At 40.5% G+C, this 19,855-nt stretch overlaps 1 protein-coding gene across 4 annotated transcripts in view; it reads right to left on the reverse strand.

Moving 5' to 3' along the window:
- Positions 1-19,855, reverse strand: part of mark1 (MAP/microtubule affinity-regulating kinase 1) — a 193,748-nt gene that overhangs the window by 48,119 nt on the left and 125,774 nt on the right. For all 4 annotated transcript variants that reach the window (XM_072265075.1, XM_072265073.1, XM_072265074.1 and 1 more), the window contains exons 4-5: positions 7,677-7,725; positions 65-130 (exon numbers count right to left, since the gene is read on the reverse strand). In XM_072265075.1, coding sequence (XP_072121176.1) covers positions 65-130; positions 7,677-7,725 — 115 coding nt within the window. The remainder of the gene's footprint in view (positions 1-64; positions 131-7,676; positions 7,726-19,855) is intronic.

Here is a 19,855-nt window from a genome sequence, read left to right on the forward strand (position 1 = left end):
TTCAGTGAGATCTTCTCCTTGTGGAAACCACGTATTATAAGAAACAGCCAAAGCCTAAACTTACCCCCACTTGCATACTCCATAATTAAATACAGCGTCTTCTCAGTTTCTATTACTTCAAATAATTTCACTGGAAGAGGAGAAGATTGCTTATAAACAACACTAATGAAATAATTATTGAAAAAGTAATCACCATGGAGATAAATTATTCTGATACTCTCAGCAGCAGTACTATAACATGGTTAAAAAGCATAAATTCAAAAATCAAAGTAACTAGTAAAAAAAATCCTTATGTTTGAATTCAATACTACAATTGAAAGATTTAAGCATTTAAACTGGGGTTTTAACTTTTCCCCATTTTTGTATTTCAAAGATGTGTAAATTTCATCATGACATTCCAATGTTAATGACAAATGTCTGTGTCACGCTGACTGGGTTTCAGTGGTCACAGATTTTTTTTGAAGGTTTCATGTTTTAAAAATAAATTTGCTTCAATACCTATGCACAGTATATATTTGAATCCACCAGCATGCTCTGCAAAACACACATTTAAATAATGAAAATATACATTGGAAAGAGAAACAGAATTTTGTTTCAGTTTGGAAATCTATCACCAGAACATGCAAAATGTGAAAAAGTTAGAAATAGAAAATGTTTTAAGCTGAAGAGAATGGGAAATGTTTTAAGTTGAACAGAAAAAGGAATGTTTGTGGTTGGCTGGAAATCAAGACAGATTGAATGACAAATGCTGGTTGTGGTACCAATTGAGGAATGGCTATAAAGGCTTGTATTCCCAGGCACACTTCTTGCAGGAGCCTTGGATACTGGGGGATGGAAGAAAATAGAAGGAGGGAAAGAATGCAAAGTATCTGATTTATGGGATATGAACTGAAGAAGCTGAAATAAAAACTGCAGATGCTGCGAACATCACTGCACTTTTCAGATAGTCAGCACCCATCTATTTCAAAATATATCCATCTTCTGCTCTCAGTCTGTCCTATGTCCTCTTATCCTCCCCTGAAATTGCTAAATTTATTTTTTGAACAATGGATTTTATCCCCTCAGAAACTGAATGTCTTCAAGTGCATGGCAATTAGTTATTCTTCATTCCTCTACCTACTTGGGGTAGCAAGATAGCTATCATAATTGAGACTGATCCTGTTGTACTCTCTTTAAAAGAGATTTTTTTTTCAATTGATATGGCAGATTTCTTCATCAATTTCATCAGAGAAGGTAATAAGCCTAAAAACCCGATAAATTCCAAGGACTTGATTATTAGCATTCCAGAGTTATCTCGGAGGTGGTTATGGAGATAAATATGTGCTCTGGTTACCATCTTCCAAAATTCTGTAAGATTCTGGAATATTCTGCAGTTTGGAGGGAAGCAAATAAGACCCCATTATTAAAGAAGGGAGGAAGAGATATAATAGGGAACTGCTGATCTGTTATCAAACAAAGTTCAATACAGATATAAAATAATGACTGAGATGCTTTGGTACTGGACTTATGAAAGAGAAACTATGTTTAATGAATCATCTGGAGTACTTTGAGAATATATCTAGAAGAGTAGATGAGCAGGGAACTAGTGAGTGTAGTGCATTTGACCATAAGATATAAAAGCAGAATTAGGCCATTTGACCCATCAAGTCTACTCCATCATTTTATCATGGCTGATCCAAGCTTCTTCTCTGCCCCAATCTCCTGTCTTCTTCCCATATCCCTCATGCCTTCACCAATCAAGAATCTATCAAGCTCTACCTTAAATATACAGAAAGACTTGGCCTCCACAGCTGCCTGTGGCAAAGAATCCACAGATTCACCACTCTTGATAAAGAAAATTCCTCAGCTCCGTTCTATAAGGACGCCCCTCTATTCTGAGATTGTGTCCTCTAGTCTTGAGACTCTCCCACCATCCTCTGTGCATCATGCCTTCAGGGCCCTTCACCATTTGATACGTTGGATTGTTAGAAGGCTTTATTTAATCTTCAGCACAGGAGTTTGCTAAATAAACACAGAGCACTTGGAATTCAAGTTAATATACCGTACACAAATGGACAGAGTTTGTTAACAGGCAGAAACCCAAGAGTTTGAATAAACAGACCTCTCTCGCTTTGAGAGGCTGTGACTAGCTCTTTGTGGTCCAGCTATTAATAACCTATATCAACAAAATCTGTTTAGAGGACTAAATGTAATATTTCCAAGTCTGAGTCAGAATCAGTCTTAGAATCACACAGCACAAAAATAGGCATTTCAGCCTACCTTGCCTATACCAATCATCAAATGTCCATCTATATTAAATCACATTCAGCAGCACACAAATCTTTTACATTCTTCTATTCCTTGGCAATTCAAGAGATAATTCAAATAGTTTTAAAATGTTGTGAGAGTACCTGCCTCCACCACTCTTTCAAGCAGTGCTGAGAGGTCTGCATGAAGCATTGGTTGTGTTCAAATTTGGATTTCTAGATATTGGGGGCATTAGGAGATCTAGTGACAGGGCTGAAAATCGTGTTGAGGTAGAACATCAGGTATGTTATTGAATAGTGAAAGTGACTTGGGGGCGACTCCAGATCCCAATTCTTATGTTATCACATACAAAACTTTCTTTTGTCATCTCAATGAACTGGAAAATAAGATACTGACTGCGTATTGATGATTATCTGTTAAGAGTGAAAATTCCACAAGAAGCACATAGTTCACTGAATCCACTGTAATCACTTTCATCACCTTTCAGTGGAGAGTGGTTACTACTGCAATGAATTGTTATAACAAGTCAAACCCCATAATTTATGCCTGTAATCAACCTGTTAGAGAAAAAACAATAAAAATACTTCCATCAATACATCCTGTGTACATCCTTGTGCTACAATCTTGGTGAAAGAAAGCACGTGATGTACATTTTACAGGCTACTACTTTCAATACTGGAGGTGGGTTTTGGTCAAAGAAGGAGACTTTAAAAGTATGATGTCCTCAAATAACTGATATGAATGTATTCTTAAGCTGTAAAAAAAGGTTTTAGAGCTATTTCCCGAGAAGTTTTTCAACTAAGAGGAATGACATTGGATACAAGAGTGACAGCCTTTCCCAGGAGACCCTGATAAAAGCAAAGCCAAGATTAAAGGTAGTTTTTAATGCTGCTGAATGCTGAGAAACCTATGAGGGAATTGACACACATGGTTGTCCTTCTGTGAACTTGGGTGGAGCATAGAGCATTTCCATGTGCATTGCATCTTTACTTCTCACTTCCCTACAGATATACCTGGAGCAGAGTTAATTGGTCTTTCTCAGCACGATCCACATGATTAACATATGGATAATCTTGGTTTGGTGACTGTTACTGAGAATTGGAGAATGTATACCATTAATTTTCCCTGCTTCTGGAGCTTTTTTTGGGTGGAATAGTAAAAGAAAGCTGTGTACTTAAATAGTTCAGTTGTTTCTACTATAATAAAAGGATGTAGACTGCAACGATAACCTAGAAATACCCAATAAATTACACATTCAGTTACACTCCTCAACTGTTCCTGGACCCTCGTTGAGCTTATCAACTTTGCCTTCAACTTCCACCCTGCCCTCAAATTTACATGGTCCATCTTGGACACCTCTCTCCCCTTTCCTGATTTCTCGGTCTCCACCTCTGGGTGCAGCTTGTCTACTGATATTTTTATAAACCTACTGATTCTCACAGCCATCTTGAGTGTACCTTCTCCCACTCTGTAACTTGTAAAAATGCTACCCCTTTTCTCAGTTCCTCTGTTATCAGGATGAGGCTTTCCATTCCAAAAATCTGATGGAGGTTCTCCTGTTTCAAAGTATAGGATCTTCCTTCCACAACCATTGTTGTTGCCCTCACCCGCATCTCCTCCATTACTCAGACATCCACCCGCACTCCATCTTTCTGTCACAATAACTGGGATAGAGTGTACTCTGTTCTTACCTACCTCCCCACAAGCCTCTGCATCCAACATATCATTCTCTGCAACATATGCCATCTTTACCAGGATTCTCCCACTAAACTCATCTTTCCCTCCTCCCACTCTCCACAGAGATCGCCCTATATGTGACTCCCTCGTCCACTCATCACTTCCCACTGATCTCCCTCCTGACATTTACCCCTGCAAGCAGGAGAAGTGTGGCAAATGCCCCTACATCTCTTCTTTCACAACTATTCAGGGCCCCAAACAGTCCTTCCAGCTGAGCTGACACTCCCCCTATGAGTGTAGCAGGGTTGTCTGCTATATCTGGTGTTATTCTGCATTGGCAAGATCCAACAAAGATTTGGGAACCTCTTCGTTGAGCACCTTCATTTTGTCTACCATAAAAGGCAAGTTTTCCTGGTGGCCACACATTTTAATTCTACTCATTCCAATTTCGACATATCAGTCCATTGCTTTTTCTACTGTCATGATGAGGCCACTTTCACGTTGGAGAAGCAGCACATTATATTCCATCTATGTAGCCTCCAACCCTACTGCATGAACATCTATTTCTCTAACATCCGGTAATTTTATCCCTCCCCCCTTCTCCCATTCTCCATTCTGGCTCCCCTCTTATCTCTTCTCTTGCACATCAGTCCATCTGGGGCTCTTCCTCCTTCCCTTTCTCCCATGGTCCAATCTCCTCTCTTATCAGACTACTTTGTCTACAGCCCTTTGCTTCTTCCACCCATCACCTCCCAGCTTCTGACTTCACCCCCCACCCTCACTCTGCAATCTCCCCCCTCAACTGGTTTCATCGATCACTTGTCAGCCGGTACTCCTCCCCCTCCATCCGTATACTGGTTATCCTCTCATCCCTTCACTTATCCTCACCTGCCATCACCTCCCTCCTTCCCTTTGTTCTATGGTCCATTGTCCCCTCTTATTAGATTCCTTCTTCTTCAGCCCTCTGCCTCTGACCTGTCTCCTCCCAGCTTCTTTACCTCATTCCCCCCTTCCCCCCCCCACCCCATCCACCAGGCACCCACCTTCCTCCTCACTTGGCTTCACCTCTCCCCCACCAGTTTGTACTACTTTCCCCTCCCCTAATATTCTTATTCTGGTTTCTTCCCCCTTTCTGTCCAGACCTGATGGAGGGTCTCAGCCTGAAACATCGACTGTCTATTCCTCTCCATAGATGCTGCCTGATATGCTGAGTTCCTCCAGTATTTTGTTTTGTTGCTCTGGGTTTTCAGCATCTGCAGAATCTCTTAGGCTTAATAAAACTCAAATGAAAATGTCTGGTTGCCATACTATTTCCCTGTTATGTCCTGAGACAGGAAGGTTTAGTGCTCAATGAAACTCATATGTATATTAATTTTCTAAGAATTTTTTAAAGAAACAAATTGCAATAACTATTCTAAATAAGCACAAATACTTTTAAAAGTCCTGGGATTCAATCTCTCACACTAGTCTTATTTTTCTAAAAGAAATACTGAGTTAAAAAGAATGCAATAAGTAGTAGATTTGGGAGGGGTGTGTGAGGTGTCAAATCAGAAAAACAAAAACTATAAATTCAAGATTGAACATTGGAAACTCATGGCAGAGAAACATCTCACCATACAACCCATAAGATATGCCTTCTTTATTAGCCAAAGTCAAACAAAATAGAAAACCTGACAAACCTACTGAAATTCCTTGAGGAAATTACAAGCAGGGTAGACAAAGGAGATGCAGTAGACATGGTGTACTTGGATTTTCAGAAGGCCTTTGACAAGGTGCCGCACATGAGGCTGCTTAGCAAGATAAGAGTCTATGGAATTACAGGGAAGTTACTAGCATGGGTAGAGCATTGGCTGGTTGGCAGAAAACAAAGAGTGGGAATAAAGGGATCCTATTCTGGCTGGCTACCGGTTTCTAGTGAAGCTCCACAGGGGTCGGGGTTGGGACTGCTGTTTTTTACGATGTATGTCAATGATTTGGACTATGGGATTAATGGACTTACGGCTAAATTTGCCGATGATACAAAGATAGGTGGAGGAGCGGGTAGTGTTGAGGAAACAGACAGCCTGCAGAGAGACTTAGATAGCTTAGGAGAATGGGCAAAGAAGTGGCAAATGAAATACAATGTTGGAATGTGTATGGTCATGCACTTTGGTGGAAGAAATAAACATGCAGACTATTATTTAGATAGAGAGAGAATTCAAAATGCAGAGATGCAAAGGGACTTGGGAGTCCTTATGCAAGATACACTAAAGGTTAACCTCCAGGTTGAGTCAATTGTGAAGGCGGCAAATGCAATGTTGACATTCATTTCTAGAGGTATAGAATATAAGAGCAGGGTGTGATGTTGGGGGTCTCTAAGGCACTCGTGAGACCACACTTGGAGTAGCGCGTGCAGTTTTGGGCTCCTTATTTTAGAAAGGATAGACTGACATTGGAGAGGCTTCAGAGAAGATTCACAAGAATGATTCCAGGAATGAAAGGGTTACCGTATGAGGAACACCTGGCAGCTCTTGGGCTGTATTCCCTGGAGTTCAGGAGAATGAGGAGAGATCTCATAGAAACATTTCAAATGTTAAGAGGCCTGAACAAATTAGATATGGCAAAGTTATTTCCCATGGTAGGGGATTCTAGGACAAGAAAGCACGACTTCAGGATTGAAGGACGAACATTTAGAGCAGAGATGTGGAGAAATTACTTTAGTCAGAGGGTGGTAAATCTGTGGGATTTGTTGCCACAAGCAGCTATGGAGGCCAAGTCATTAGGTGTATTTAAGGCAGAGATAGACAGGCTCTTGATTAACCAGGGCATCAAAGGATATGGGGTGAAGGCAGGGGAGTGGGGATGACTGGGAGAATTCGATCAGCCCATGACTGAATGGCGAAGCAGACTCAATGGGCCGAATGGCCTACTTTTACTCCTATATCTTATGGTCTTATAAAACTAAGTTTGCAAATATAATGGTGGAGCCTCCCCTCTAGTTTGATGTGCACCATCTTCGGACTTTCAAGAGAGACTTTTCTACGTCAGAAAACTAATTCACATCTTGCGTGATGCTGACAACTTAGTTAACTCGTGCCTGATGAAGAAAGCTGCACTATACGAAGACATATAGGCAGATAGATCATATCCAATTTCTACACTACTGTAATTTCAGCTAGCAGTGTTGAATGTGGACCTTAGCACCTAGTGCTCAAAATTCAGCTACACTTGTCAGAGATCTCCATTATTTAAAAGAAAACACAGTGACTTCGGATTTTAGCTAAGGATTAAAGTAAATTTTTAAAATTATGAAATAGGGAGGATAATCTCAATCCTTTCTCCACAGTAGAGTTGGGGTAGGAAAGCAAACAGTTGAAGGGGCCGAAGTTTTACCATACAGAGGGTGGTGTGTATATATAGCAAGTTGACAGGCACAATTACAATGTTTAAAAAAAAAAAATCATCTGGACAGCCACATGGATAGGCAAGTTTTAGAGGGATAAGGTCCAAAAGCAGAAAAATGGAATTAATAGTCAGACATTTTGGTTATGCACACCTCTCACTCCTCAGGGTCTCCAACAGTGAATTGCGATAGCCAATGAAACAAAACCCAACCTGAGACACTGGATTCAGAGTAGGCAGAACTTACAAAGTGAGCAAAAGTTTTCCAAAAAAAAGCTGATAAAATACAGAGCACCTCTTAGAAATAATCATATTAAAGTTAATAAGTTATGATAAGTAAGTATTCCAAAATGAGTAAAATAAAACCTTACCTATATTGGGATGATTCAAAATCTTCATAATTCTTACTTCTCGAAAGAGCTATTAAAATTAAAAAATAATGTTAGGAATGTGCATTTTCTTTAAAAAAAACACTACAGACAGTTCTCCATTTTAGTATAAACTTCTGAAACTCATCATGAAGCCATCTGTGCAATAGAGTACAATACAAGGACCAACTATTTTTGATCTTCAACAGAAGACTGGGATTAGTATCAAAAGAAACATAATGCAGAACAGAACAATTCAGTGTATTAATGCACAAACTCTTTCACTTTTGCAACCTTGTTTTGAATCCAGCCCGAGGGAGGACCTTTCATGATACAGTTGCATGCAAAAGTACTTAACACTGAAATGCAACTGCAAAGTAGCATTGTAATTGGTATTTGGAGATGAGCTGAAACTCAGGGCATGAACTGTATTGTAATTGGTAGCCAAGCAAAAAGATTCTCCGCATATGCCTCCTAACTTTTATGCTTGACTGAAGGTATTCAAGAACACAAGTTGAACTGCAGCACCTGGAAACTGCATGCAACTTAGTTTCTCCTCCCACCCCCTCCCCAAGATCAAGGGAAAAATCCTTGCCATACCTGCCTAATCCTAAAATAGATCAGCTTCAGGTGACATGGTTAACCTGCTTCTTTGTTACTGAACACAATACAATATCCACCCAAACATTTAATGTTCGTCAAATGAATCTGAAATCTAAATGTTATTCCTATTCGATTATTATTTGTAATCTGATTGCATCTTAAGTGAATTAAGTCAAACCAATTTCTATTTCCTTTTTCTGCATGTTATCAACTTTTTATTTCACGTCATATTGGATTTCTCAGAAGTACAATGTTTCTTGTTGAATGAACTACTTTAAAGTACATTATCTATTCTGTGAGACAGCATGCCAGTAACCTTGCACAAAATGACATCTCGCAAAGCATCAAGATGATGTCCAGTTAGTCTCATTTTTACACAGGTCATAACAGCTGGCTGAAATTGCAAAAGTTCACCATACTTCTCTCAGGATAATGCCATTTTTCCATTATAGATACTTAGAGTTAGAAGAGATCTCAGAACAGTCTTCCATAAAGAAACTTGTCTGCATAGGAAACCACTACAAGACAGATTTAGAGGTACAAGAGACTGCAAGTCCTGGAATCTGGAGCAACAAGTAATATGCTGGAGGAATTCATGGGTCCAACAGCATCTGTTGTGTGGGGAGTTGGCAGAAACAGAGGAAGAATGCCTTACAAAACTCCCATCAAAGGGAGGAGAAAAACTTTGTCAATGGCTGCACGCCACAAAGAGACTTTGCAACGGGGCAGTAAAATGGAGATAAAAGAGACTGCAGATAGTGAGAAGCATGAGCATCAAATTCATAGGGAATGCAGCAGATTGCTATGGCCAATTACTCCCACAAAAATCTCCTGCCAAACTTTATTTTTTTGGTTCTCTAGTCTAGCTGGCACTAAACAAGTTTTACATTCTTCGGTTGTAATAAAATCAATTCATAAAACACTGAGGTCAGAACTCACCATTATCATGGAGTAAATGTGAAAGTGAATGCACACATGTACATTTACAATCAGACGTGCAGAAGTTACAGTCCAACTCAATGCATGCTGATCTCTGCAGATCGATTTATTACTTTATTATAATCATTCTATTATTTATATTTCAATTCTAAGATGGCCTCATTACCTGCCAATATTCTGTGTTCTGTTATTGCATTCTTTTGTACTACCTAAATGCACTGCTGTTATGAAACGATCACCATGGATGGCATGCATTACAAAAATTTTTCCACTGTGCCTCAGTACATGTGACAATGATGAACCCATTAACCATTTGTACATCATTTCTCAACAATAAATAACTGAAGTCAACAAGAGTGAGAATCCCCACATGACAGAGTAACGCGAAAAGAAATTCCACTCCTCACGTGGTAGCTCAAGAAGGTCTAAACACCCCTTTTTTCCTCTACAAAATGGACATCCCCATAGATAAACATATATAAATGAAGTTTCCACCTGCTAATTAAGGTGATTGTCCACCAAGATGGTTGTACGTCATCTGAATAAATGTGGCAAGGATTCAATGAATCACATACTGTAATCAGAGATATCATCAAAGTAGGACAAGGGTGACTAGTGTGCCTCAATGGAACTTAAATATTTTAGTTACATAGTTTTGGTGGTGATGATTACAATGTAGAGAGGATGACTGGTGTTGTAGGTTCTTTTCCCTGGCCTCAGGCACCTGACGCCCTTGCTGCTTGCAATGCAATGTAACACACAATAGTGAAATCTGCACACCCATGTTTGTAGGGATGCAACATTCTTAACACTCTGCATTGGCACTTCCCCAATAGTCATGATCTCTGACTAACTCAAAGTGGTCACCAGGACACCTTTGGTAACAGAGTTCTGCCAGAAAGATCACAACTGAATCACCCAGGCAACAAGCAGCTCAAGACAGAAATGATGGTGAAAATGCTCCACTTTATATTGGTTGAGGCAAAAATGCATGCTTGGTGAATAACAACATCTCTAGGTTTGCAGCTGGCATTAGGAAGAAGACAACCATACCAACATGCATTGTGCACAGAAGTGCCTGTCCAATTTGATTTCACCTGTAAATATTTGCCATTCTGGACAAAAATTAACATTGTGCAACCAATGCTGAAAAACAGGCACTACCTGATCCAGTTACTGGGCTTATATGTCACAGCATGGCGACCCACTTTCTAGCACACACGAACTGGCTCACGAAACAGCATGCGCAGGCGGAGAGGTCAGCCCCAGAAAGGGTGCCAGGCCATCTTCACCAGCAGGGGGAAAATCCTGCGCGCGGAAAGGATCTGGGAATATGCATTCCCCACAACAGTCCCGCCCAGGTTTGAATAAATCTCTTTTATCGCAACTCCAACTCACCGACTCCGTGTGGTTATTCTAGCGCTGTGTGTAGCACACCGCTGCAACAGTATACTGGACGAGGTGTCATTCTGGTGCACACAACAGGCTCTGTCTAGTGGACATTGTGCCGGAAATGGTCCAGTTGGATAAATACAGCAAGTTGCTGCTCTCAAATACTCACAAGATGTCTGTGGGCAACTGTCAGCATGATGAACATTACGCTTCATTCCTGCAAAATCTGGGTAACTATTTTGTAATTGTAACTATGCAAACAGTTAAGGTAAACCTCTAGGTTACAAAGATCAACAAAGCTTTTTTCTAAAGCACTTAAGGTATGGTTGGTATCCAATCCTATATGAAGAAAGAAAAAAAACAGACAAGGGCAGTACAGAGGCTTTCATCCATCCAGATACATTCCCAATCTCTGGTACAGTCTGGAATTTGCATGTTCTCCTGGTAACCACATTGGCTAACTCTGATTTACCCCCACACGCCAAAGATGTGTTGGTTGGTTGGTGAATTGGCAACTGTAAATTACTCCTAATTTAGGAGGGTCACAAGAGATTCATGTCGAACTGGTTAACACATAAATATAATAAAGGTTATCCAAGTGGGAGAACCTGATTTTTCAGAATTGCTGAGAGCTGTCATAAACTGAGGCAGACTAGCTTTTACTATGTAATAAGAAAATACTTTAGAGGTGATTCTAATACACGGGGGATATGTTCCTCACAGTCGACATATAATGTGAATAATTATTTAAGAGGCGAAAATAGGGATGCGTTCTGGAGGGCTTCCTAAATTTGTTTTATCTGTAATTTATTCACATTTTCATACCAATACAACACAAAATCAGTACCACAAGGCAACATTCATATTATATTTCATCAATTTAAGGTAATATTCAATGTAATAAATCATAGAAAGTTAACATACTAGGGTGTACAGTACTCACCAACAGTGGCAGGTGTGTTCGCTCTGGGAGATGAATGGTGTCAAGCAGCCTTACATGGATGAAGAGGATGGTTGTGTGTCATCAGGATCATCAAGGACAGCAAGGGGTAAAGGAAGACTCACAGAACTCTCAGTATTGCTGGCAGCAGGAGATGACACTGGTTTGAAGGAAGTGGTGAGGGTTGTTTGCTTGGCAGCATTTTGTTTTTCAGCATAAATTTGCTTGTAGGGAAGAAGGCTTGACTGCAGGGAACGACTGAAATGCTGACTCCGTCCTAAACGTGGGTCCATGTCCATCGCCATTTGTGCTGTGTTCCGCAGCCTTAAAAAATTCTGCCAGTTGCTTCACCGTAAAATCCTTCACCTGCAACTCGACACTTTCTTCATCGTTATCACCTTCAGTCTGAGTTAAATGCAGAAGGTCATCCGTACTTAATTCTTCATCATGAGAATCCAGGAGTTCTACCATGTCAGCAGTCTCGAGATCTGAGAATCTTTCCCCACCAATTTCACGGCCCAGGGCCACACAATCCTGGACAGCTGCAGTGAAGGCAGGAAACCCCTTGAGGGTGTGCACACACTCCGCCCAAATTGATTTCCACGCTCCATTGAGAGTGGAAGACCTGACTTCTTCCAGGATTCATCAACGTTGTTGATGGCACGTCTGATGTTGAAGGACCTCCACCATTCCCTCACCGTTGGTAAACTCCCGGGATTTTCAAAATCGTCTGCTGCTTGCAGCATCTGAGAGGTAGTTCACCGTAAAAAATACGCCTTGAATGTGGATATCATACCTTGGTCAAGTAGTTGAATCAGCGATGTTGTGTTAGGTGGCAGGAAACGCACTGTTATGTTAGGATGAATGCTGTCTAAATGTTTAGGATGGCTGGCGCATTGTCAAGCAACAAAAGAACTTTAAAGGCAAGATTCTGTTCCTGGCAGTAGTGTTCAGCCTCAACAGCAAAATGATTAGCAAACCAATCTTCAAAGATTTGACCAGTGACCCATGCTTTCTTGTTAGCTGCCAGTGGACAGGAAGCATATTCTTACTCAAACCCTTAAGAGCACGGGGATTTAGTGAATGGTAAACTAAGAGAGGCTTCAACTTACAGTCTCCTTCGGCATTGGAACACATAAGCAAAGTCAATCTATCCTTTGCTGCCTTGAAACCTGACGCAGTTTTTTCATCCTTACTTATGTGAGTACATTTCGGCATACGCTTCCAAAAAAGCCCAGTCTCATCTGCATTAAACACCTGCTTTGGTGTGATGCCTAACTCAGCTATCATAGCCCGCAACTGCACGGGGTAGAGTTCAGCAGCTTGGTGGTCAGCACTAGCTTGTTCACCACACACAGCTAAGTTGTGAAGCCTGTGACGATTAACAAACTTAGAAAGCCATCCCCTACTTGCATTAAAGCTAACAATATCACTTGACACTTCCTCACTAGCCTCTGAACAAAGGCAACCATAAATTTCCAAAGCTTTCACACGAAGATGATCGGAACTAAGTGTTGTTTTTTTCTTTGTTTCATACTCAACGTACAAACCCAACATTTTCTCCATTTTTGTCATAATCGGGTTACGCAGTTTGGTAACAATCTTTGAAGACACTTGCGATGAATCAATCACTGCACTTTTTATTTTCTCAGCATTTTTCTTTATGTTTCTGATCATGGACTCACCCAGGCTGAAGTAGCGTCCCAGAGCTGTGTTACCTCCACCTGACGCCGCCCTGTTTACAATTTCCAACTTTTTTTTTCCCCAAGTGTTAAAGTGGTTCTCTGCTGCTTTGCTGATGGCCCAGGACTTGACATTGGACTCTTAGGAGGCATAGTTAAGTACTTCAAGCACAAAATCACTGCACCATAGGTAAAAACAAGAGTTTAAGAGCGCAAGATCGCACATCCACATGTTGCCAAAACCAATGCGAGACTGGCGGGAGTGAGACTGTGAGGCGTGCGCATGTGACTTGTACTGGCGGGAAAGCAATGTTCCTCGCATAACTGTGAGTTTTGGACGCATACAACAAGTTGGTGGAAATAGGTTTCCTGCATAACTGTGAATCCGCATTGTCTGAAGACGCATATAATAGTATAACACCTTTATTTCAAATATTTGCCATTTTACAAAGTTACCTCGATTACTTTTCTACTTTGCTGTATTCTCTGGTTTTCCTGCACATTAGAACATCTGCTGAAGTTAGAATAATTTTATTATCTTTGCCAGCATGGGCTGTTGCCATTAATTTTGAGCCTGGAATCAGTGCATAATGAGTGGTTGAGAAATTGCCGCAAAGGAGTTTCCTTTTCATGTAGCCAGTCTATAACACTATTAACTTATTTTGAAATATTTAGAGCTACCAAGAAGAAAACTGGTATATCAAGCTAATCAATATTTAAGATTGAATAAACTGTCAACAATACATTACTATTTCAAAATGGGTTTATTGACAAAAACTAAAATTCGTAACATTATAGGTGACATTGCACAATGGGATTTATTCTTATGCATGGCAATATACATAGAAACATTTAATCAAAGGTTGTCACTGCTCGTGTAATCACAAGGAATATTGTACATCCATTTAGTTCACATAAACCTCTAGGTTAGAGAGATCAATCAACCTGCTTCGTAAGTTACTGACAGTATGGTTGTTGTATTTGCTAATGAAAGTAAGTTGCGACAAGCACACAAGGAGGCTACAAAGGAACACAGACGGGCTGAGTGAGAGGGTAAAGATTCGGTAATGAAGTATAATGTGGGAATATGTGGAAATATTTTGGCAGGAAATATGAAAAAGTTATCTAATTGGTGTGAGGGTGCAAAGCTCTGAGAAGCAAGATTATTGTGCCCCACTTCACAATTCAAAGGTACAGCAAGTAATTAAGACAATTAACAGTGCTATTGTTTATTAGACCACAAGACCTTGATATAGGAGCAGAATTAGGCCATTTGGCCCATCAAGTCTGCTCTGCCATTTCATCATGCCTGATCCATTTCCCTCAGCTCCAATCTCCCCTCTTTTCCCTGTATCACTTCATCCCTTACTGCGAGGTTATGCTATTACTAAGTTCAAAGTTCAAAAGCTCAAAGTAAATTTCCAACGAAAGCACAGATGTGTCACCACATACAACTCAGATTCATTTTTTAAAATTTACTGACACAGCATGAAGTAGGCCCTTTTAGCACTTCAAGCCATGCTGCTCAGCAACCCAATGTAATCCTAGCCTAATCATGAGATGATTTACAATGACCAATTAACCAGAGCACACAGAGGAAACACGTGGTGGTCACAGGGAGAATGTGCAAACTCTTTACGGGCAGCGGTGGGAACTGAACCTTTGTTCTCTTTACAGCATTGTGTTAACCACTGCACTACCATGCCACCCCACAGTAGCACACTCAAAGCAAGAAGGCATAGTCAATAACCCCAATAACCATAATAGTGATGAAGTGTTTTGAGAGGCTGGCGTTGAAGCACATCAGCTCCTGTCTCAATGGTGACTTGGATCTGCTCCAATTCATCTACAAAACAACAGGTCTACAGCAGTTGGCTCTTCACACAACCCTGGAACATCTGGACAGCAAAGTTGCATACAGCAGGATGCGTTTTTATTGATTATAGCTTGGCATTTAACACCATCATCCCCTCAAAACTAATCAGGAAACTTCAAGACCTAGGCCTAAATACCCCCTTGTGAAATTAGATCCAGCATTTCCTCACTTGTAGAATCCAGTCAGTTCAGATTGGCAAAAATATCTCCTCCACAATCTCCATCAGCACAGGAGTACTGCAGGGATGTGTACTTAACCCACTGCTCGACTCGCTTTACACCTATGACTGTGTGGCCAAGTACATCTCCAACACTACATACAAGTTTGCTGACGACACCACTGTTGTGGGCTGTATCAAATGGGGTGATGAATCAGCATACAGGAGGGAGACTGAAAACTTGGCTGAGTGGTGTAATAACAACAACCCAAAATAAAAACACCAAGGAATTTAAAATTGCTAACCCCCTCTATCTTTGATCCTTTGAAGAGGACTGGCTTATGGACCTCTAGACTCCTCCTCCTGAAGTCAATAATCAGCTCCTTGGCCTTGCTGACACTGAGTGAGAGATTGTTGTTGTGGCACCACTCAGCCCGATTTTCAATCTTCCTCCTATATGCTGATTCATCTAAGATAGTGGTGTTGTCAGCAAACTTAAATATGGTATTGATCTATGCTTAGCCACAAGTCATAAATGTAAAGCAAGTAGAGTAGAAGGCTAAGAACACAGCCTTGTGGAGCACTTGTGCTGATGGAGATTGTGGAGGAATTCGATCTGACTGGGGTCTGCAAGTGAGGAATTTGAGGGTCGAATTGCACAAGGTATTGTGGTCAAGGTCCTGAAGCTTATTGATTAGTTTTGAGGGGTGATGGTATTGAATGCCGAGCTGTAGTCAATAAAGAGCATTCTGATGTATGTATCTTTGCTGTCCCAGGGTTGAGTAAGGAGCCAATGAGATAGCACCTACTGTGGATCTGTGGCTTTGATAGGGAAACTGGATTGGATCAAAGTAGTTTCTCAGGCATACATTGATACATTTCATCAACAACCTCTCAAAACACTTCATCACTGTGGATGTAAGTGCTACTGGACAAAAGTCATTGAGGCAGGTTACCAAGTTTTAGGCAATGGTATAATTGAAGCCTGCTTGGAGCAGGTGGGTATCTTAGAATGCCGAAACAAGAGGTTAAAGATCTCAGCGAACACTCCAGTGAGTTGATCAGCACAAGTCTTTTGTACTTGGCCAGGTACCCCATCTGGGCTGGATGTTCTCAGTGGGTTCACCCTCCTGAAAGAAGTTACGCCAGCCTCAGAGACTGAAATCGCAGGATCATTCAAGGCTGTGGGAGTTTGTGATGGTTCTTCCATGTTTTGATGATCAAGGAGAGCACAGAAAGCACTGAGCTCATCTGGAAGCAAAGCCCTGTACCACCTACATTGCTTGATTTCACGTTGTAAGAGGTGATAGTATTCAAGCCTTACAACAACTGTTGAGTATTCTTCATTCATTCACGATTTGTCTGGAATTGCCACTTTGCTTGTGAGATGGCTTTCCACAGATTGAACCTGGACCTCTTGTAACTTTTTTGGTCACCAGACTTGAATGCCTCTGATCTGTCCCTCAGCAGATTGCTCATCCAGGGCTTCTGGTTGGGGGAGCTGCTGAATGATTTTGTGGGGACACACTTGTCTACAACTGGTTGTAATAAAGTCTGAGACAATCATGGTATATGCATTCAGATCCACAGATGAGTCCTCGAACATGGCCCAGTCCACTGACTCGAAGCAATCCTGTAGCCCCTCCTCTGCCTCCTGCGACCACCTTTTTGTTGTCCTAATCTCTGCAGCCTCTGTATAAGCATTGATGAGATCACATCTGGAGTACAGCTTTCAGTACAGTGTATCATTCCTCAGTGGCGATGAAGAGGCATACAGGAGTGAAATAGACCAGCTGGCTGAGTAGAAGTCCCAATACACAGCATCAAAAGAGGCTGTAGAGGGACGTTGACTCAGCCAGCTCCATCACAGGCACAACCCTCCCTACTGAGGACATGTTCAAGGGTTGGTGTTTTTGAGGCGCCATTAAGGATGCTCACCATCTGGGATATGCCCTCTTCAAGCTACTACCACTGGGGGGAGGTAAAGGAGTCTGAGGACCCTCACTGAATACTTTACAAACAGCTTCTTCCCCTCTGCCATTAGTTTTCTGAATGGTCCATAAACCTATCGATGCAAACCTTGTTCATAAAAGGTTCATAAAAGATAAAAGGCTCATAAACTACCTTGTTCACTATCTTTTGCACTATTCATTTATTTCTGTGACTCCTAATAACATTTTTATGTCTTGCATTGCACTATTTTGCAAAGCAACAAATTTCACAACATACATCAGTGATAATAAACCTGATTCTGATTCATTTCTGACATTCAGAGTTCCTGAATTATCCCTGTTTTTGAGGAACTGTTTATCATAATTATTGTAACAAATTTAAATTCTGTGTGCATTGGTTTAAGACATAAAACATTCTGCAAATCAGTCAGCATTTTTGTGGTAACAGGATAACTGAGTATGGACTTGTGGAAAATTAAGACACCACCCTCTCATTAACAAACAAAGTTATACTAAAATTCACTGAGGGTCATGTGTATGCCATGTATCATTTCCCCTAGCTCAGCTTGGACGTTGCATCCAAAACCTCTCAAGAACCTCTGGAATCTGCTACGCAAACCATTGCATACACAGTTGCAGCATTCTTTTCATAATCAAAGTGAAAGTAGATGAAAGAACAAAAAAAAACCAAAAACTTGTAAAACTTTTTTTTACTTCTTTTGTCTGAAGTTAGGATTTAATAACAGGGGTCAGGTAAGCATTGAGAACTGCTGAGAGGATCATCAGAGTCTCCCTTCCACTCATCTGAGATATTTGTCAGGAGTACTGCATACACAGGGCCTTTTGCATTGTCAATTAACCCTTCCATCTGTTCAATAAGCTCTTTGACCCCCTACTAACAGACAGGAGGTACCTTAGCATCAGGACGGGGAGCAGCTTCTTCTCCCAGGCCGTGAGACCACTGAACTCCTTGCCACTACCCACTTCTCATCATGTATGAAGTGTCAGTAGCGTTGTGCTGTTTACTTATTAAATGTGCCGCAAATGAGCCTTATTATTTGTTAACTTATTTGTGGTAACAATTTGTGTGTTGTGTGTGAGTTATATGTACTGTATTGTGCACTTTGGTCTAGAGGAACATTGTTTAATTTGCAAGTATACAATGTATACAGTTGAAATGATAACAGACATGAACTTGATTGTTTCAGGTGACTGATAAGAATGTCAAGCATGACCAACTATGCACACAAGAGCTGAGAATTTGCAGACATCACCAATTTTACAGTTTCGTTATCTGGATCAAGACACATAGCAAAGGAAGAGCGACAAAGAAAGGACTTTTTTTTAAATTTACTGGAACAACAAGGGGATGCAGGAATAATTAGGTCTGCAGTTGCACAAGTTATAACACTCTATTGGGAGAGATGACAGTACAGTATTCTGCTTTACCCTTAATCGATCAGTGGCAGCTGCATTCATCTCAATTATCTTGAAGTATTCTCTGGAGTGAAGTCACATGCGATTGTTTCTTTCAGTGGAGTTATAAATGGATTTTCAAAAGACAGTCTTAGTGACCCTTAAGTTTTTGATAATGGTTTTGGTTTTTTGATTTTGAATATGAAAGTGAATTTGCTATTCATGAAAATATGATCTTAATATTTGCTATAAAATTGGTTTGAGGGTTTTTTTGGCTATATACACAAGTTATTTGTACCATAGATTGGCATACAAGCTCTGCTTACATGTTAGGCATTTAGGAAGTGCTGCTTCCAAGCTCCGACAGAGTAGATCAATGAAGATTGCTGCAATAATGGCTTTACTGCTGATAATGGAAATATACATTATGGACATAATGAGCCAACAATACACAACTGTACTTTAGTGGGACTGCCATGCAAAGAAAAGGTAAGACAGTTGTTCGTGTTGGAGTGCTAGAAGAGCTGATATACAGTGGATTTCGGTTAATTGGGCATACAGTTAATTGCGACAGCCACTAAATTGGGACAACGCTTAAAGAACAAAAAAAAAATCAAGAAAACAGCTGGGATTTCCTTCATTTATTTGAGACACTATGGCACTTAATTGCGACAGAAGACTGTTGCCGAACAGCTTCTAACTGCCAGCAGTTGTTTGCACTTGTGTGGCTGTTGGACACTACACTGTGCCAAGCATGAGGTCTTAAATAGCATCAGTTGCATGTGCTTATGTTCAAATAGCAGTGATTTTTGTCATTAATAGTTTACGAGAAGTAAGCAGTAAGACAATTCAGAACTGTTTTGCTCACTGTATTTTCAAGCATTCAGGCTTGGAGATGCCAGGAACGGTTATGAGTGTAAATGAAGTTATTTCACTACTTCAACAAGTTAGTGTCTACACAGAATTTGAAGGCATCGACAACCATACTGAATGTTACAATGAAAATGAAGATTTAGAAGATGCAATCTTCAAAAGCATTGTATGAAAGCAGTCCATTATCTGCACTAGATGTCTGTGCTGACCTTGTTCATTTACAGTCAATCAAAAGAACATAACAGTGTATACTGGATGAATTCCTCCATTGATAACCATTAGGAACCAACAGATAGTTTTATAGTACTGTAATAGTATTGGCAAGGTTCTGATATGTTCTGTATTTAATTCA

The sequence above is a fragment of the Mobula birostris genome, chromosome 8 (assembly GCF_030028105.1).
Source record: "Mobula birostris isolate sMobBir1 chromosome 8, sMobBir1.hap1, whole genome shotgun sequence".
Taxonomy (NCBI): Eukaryota; Metazoa; Chordata; class Chondrichthyes; order Myliobatiformes; family Myliobatidae; genus Mobula; species Mobula birostris.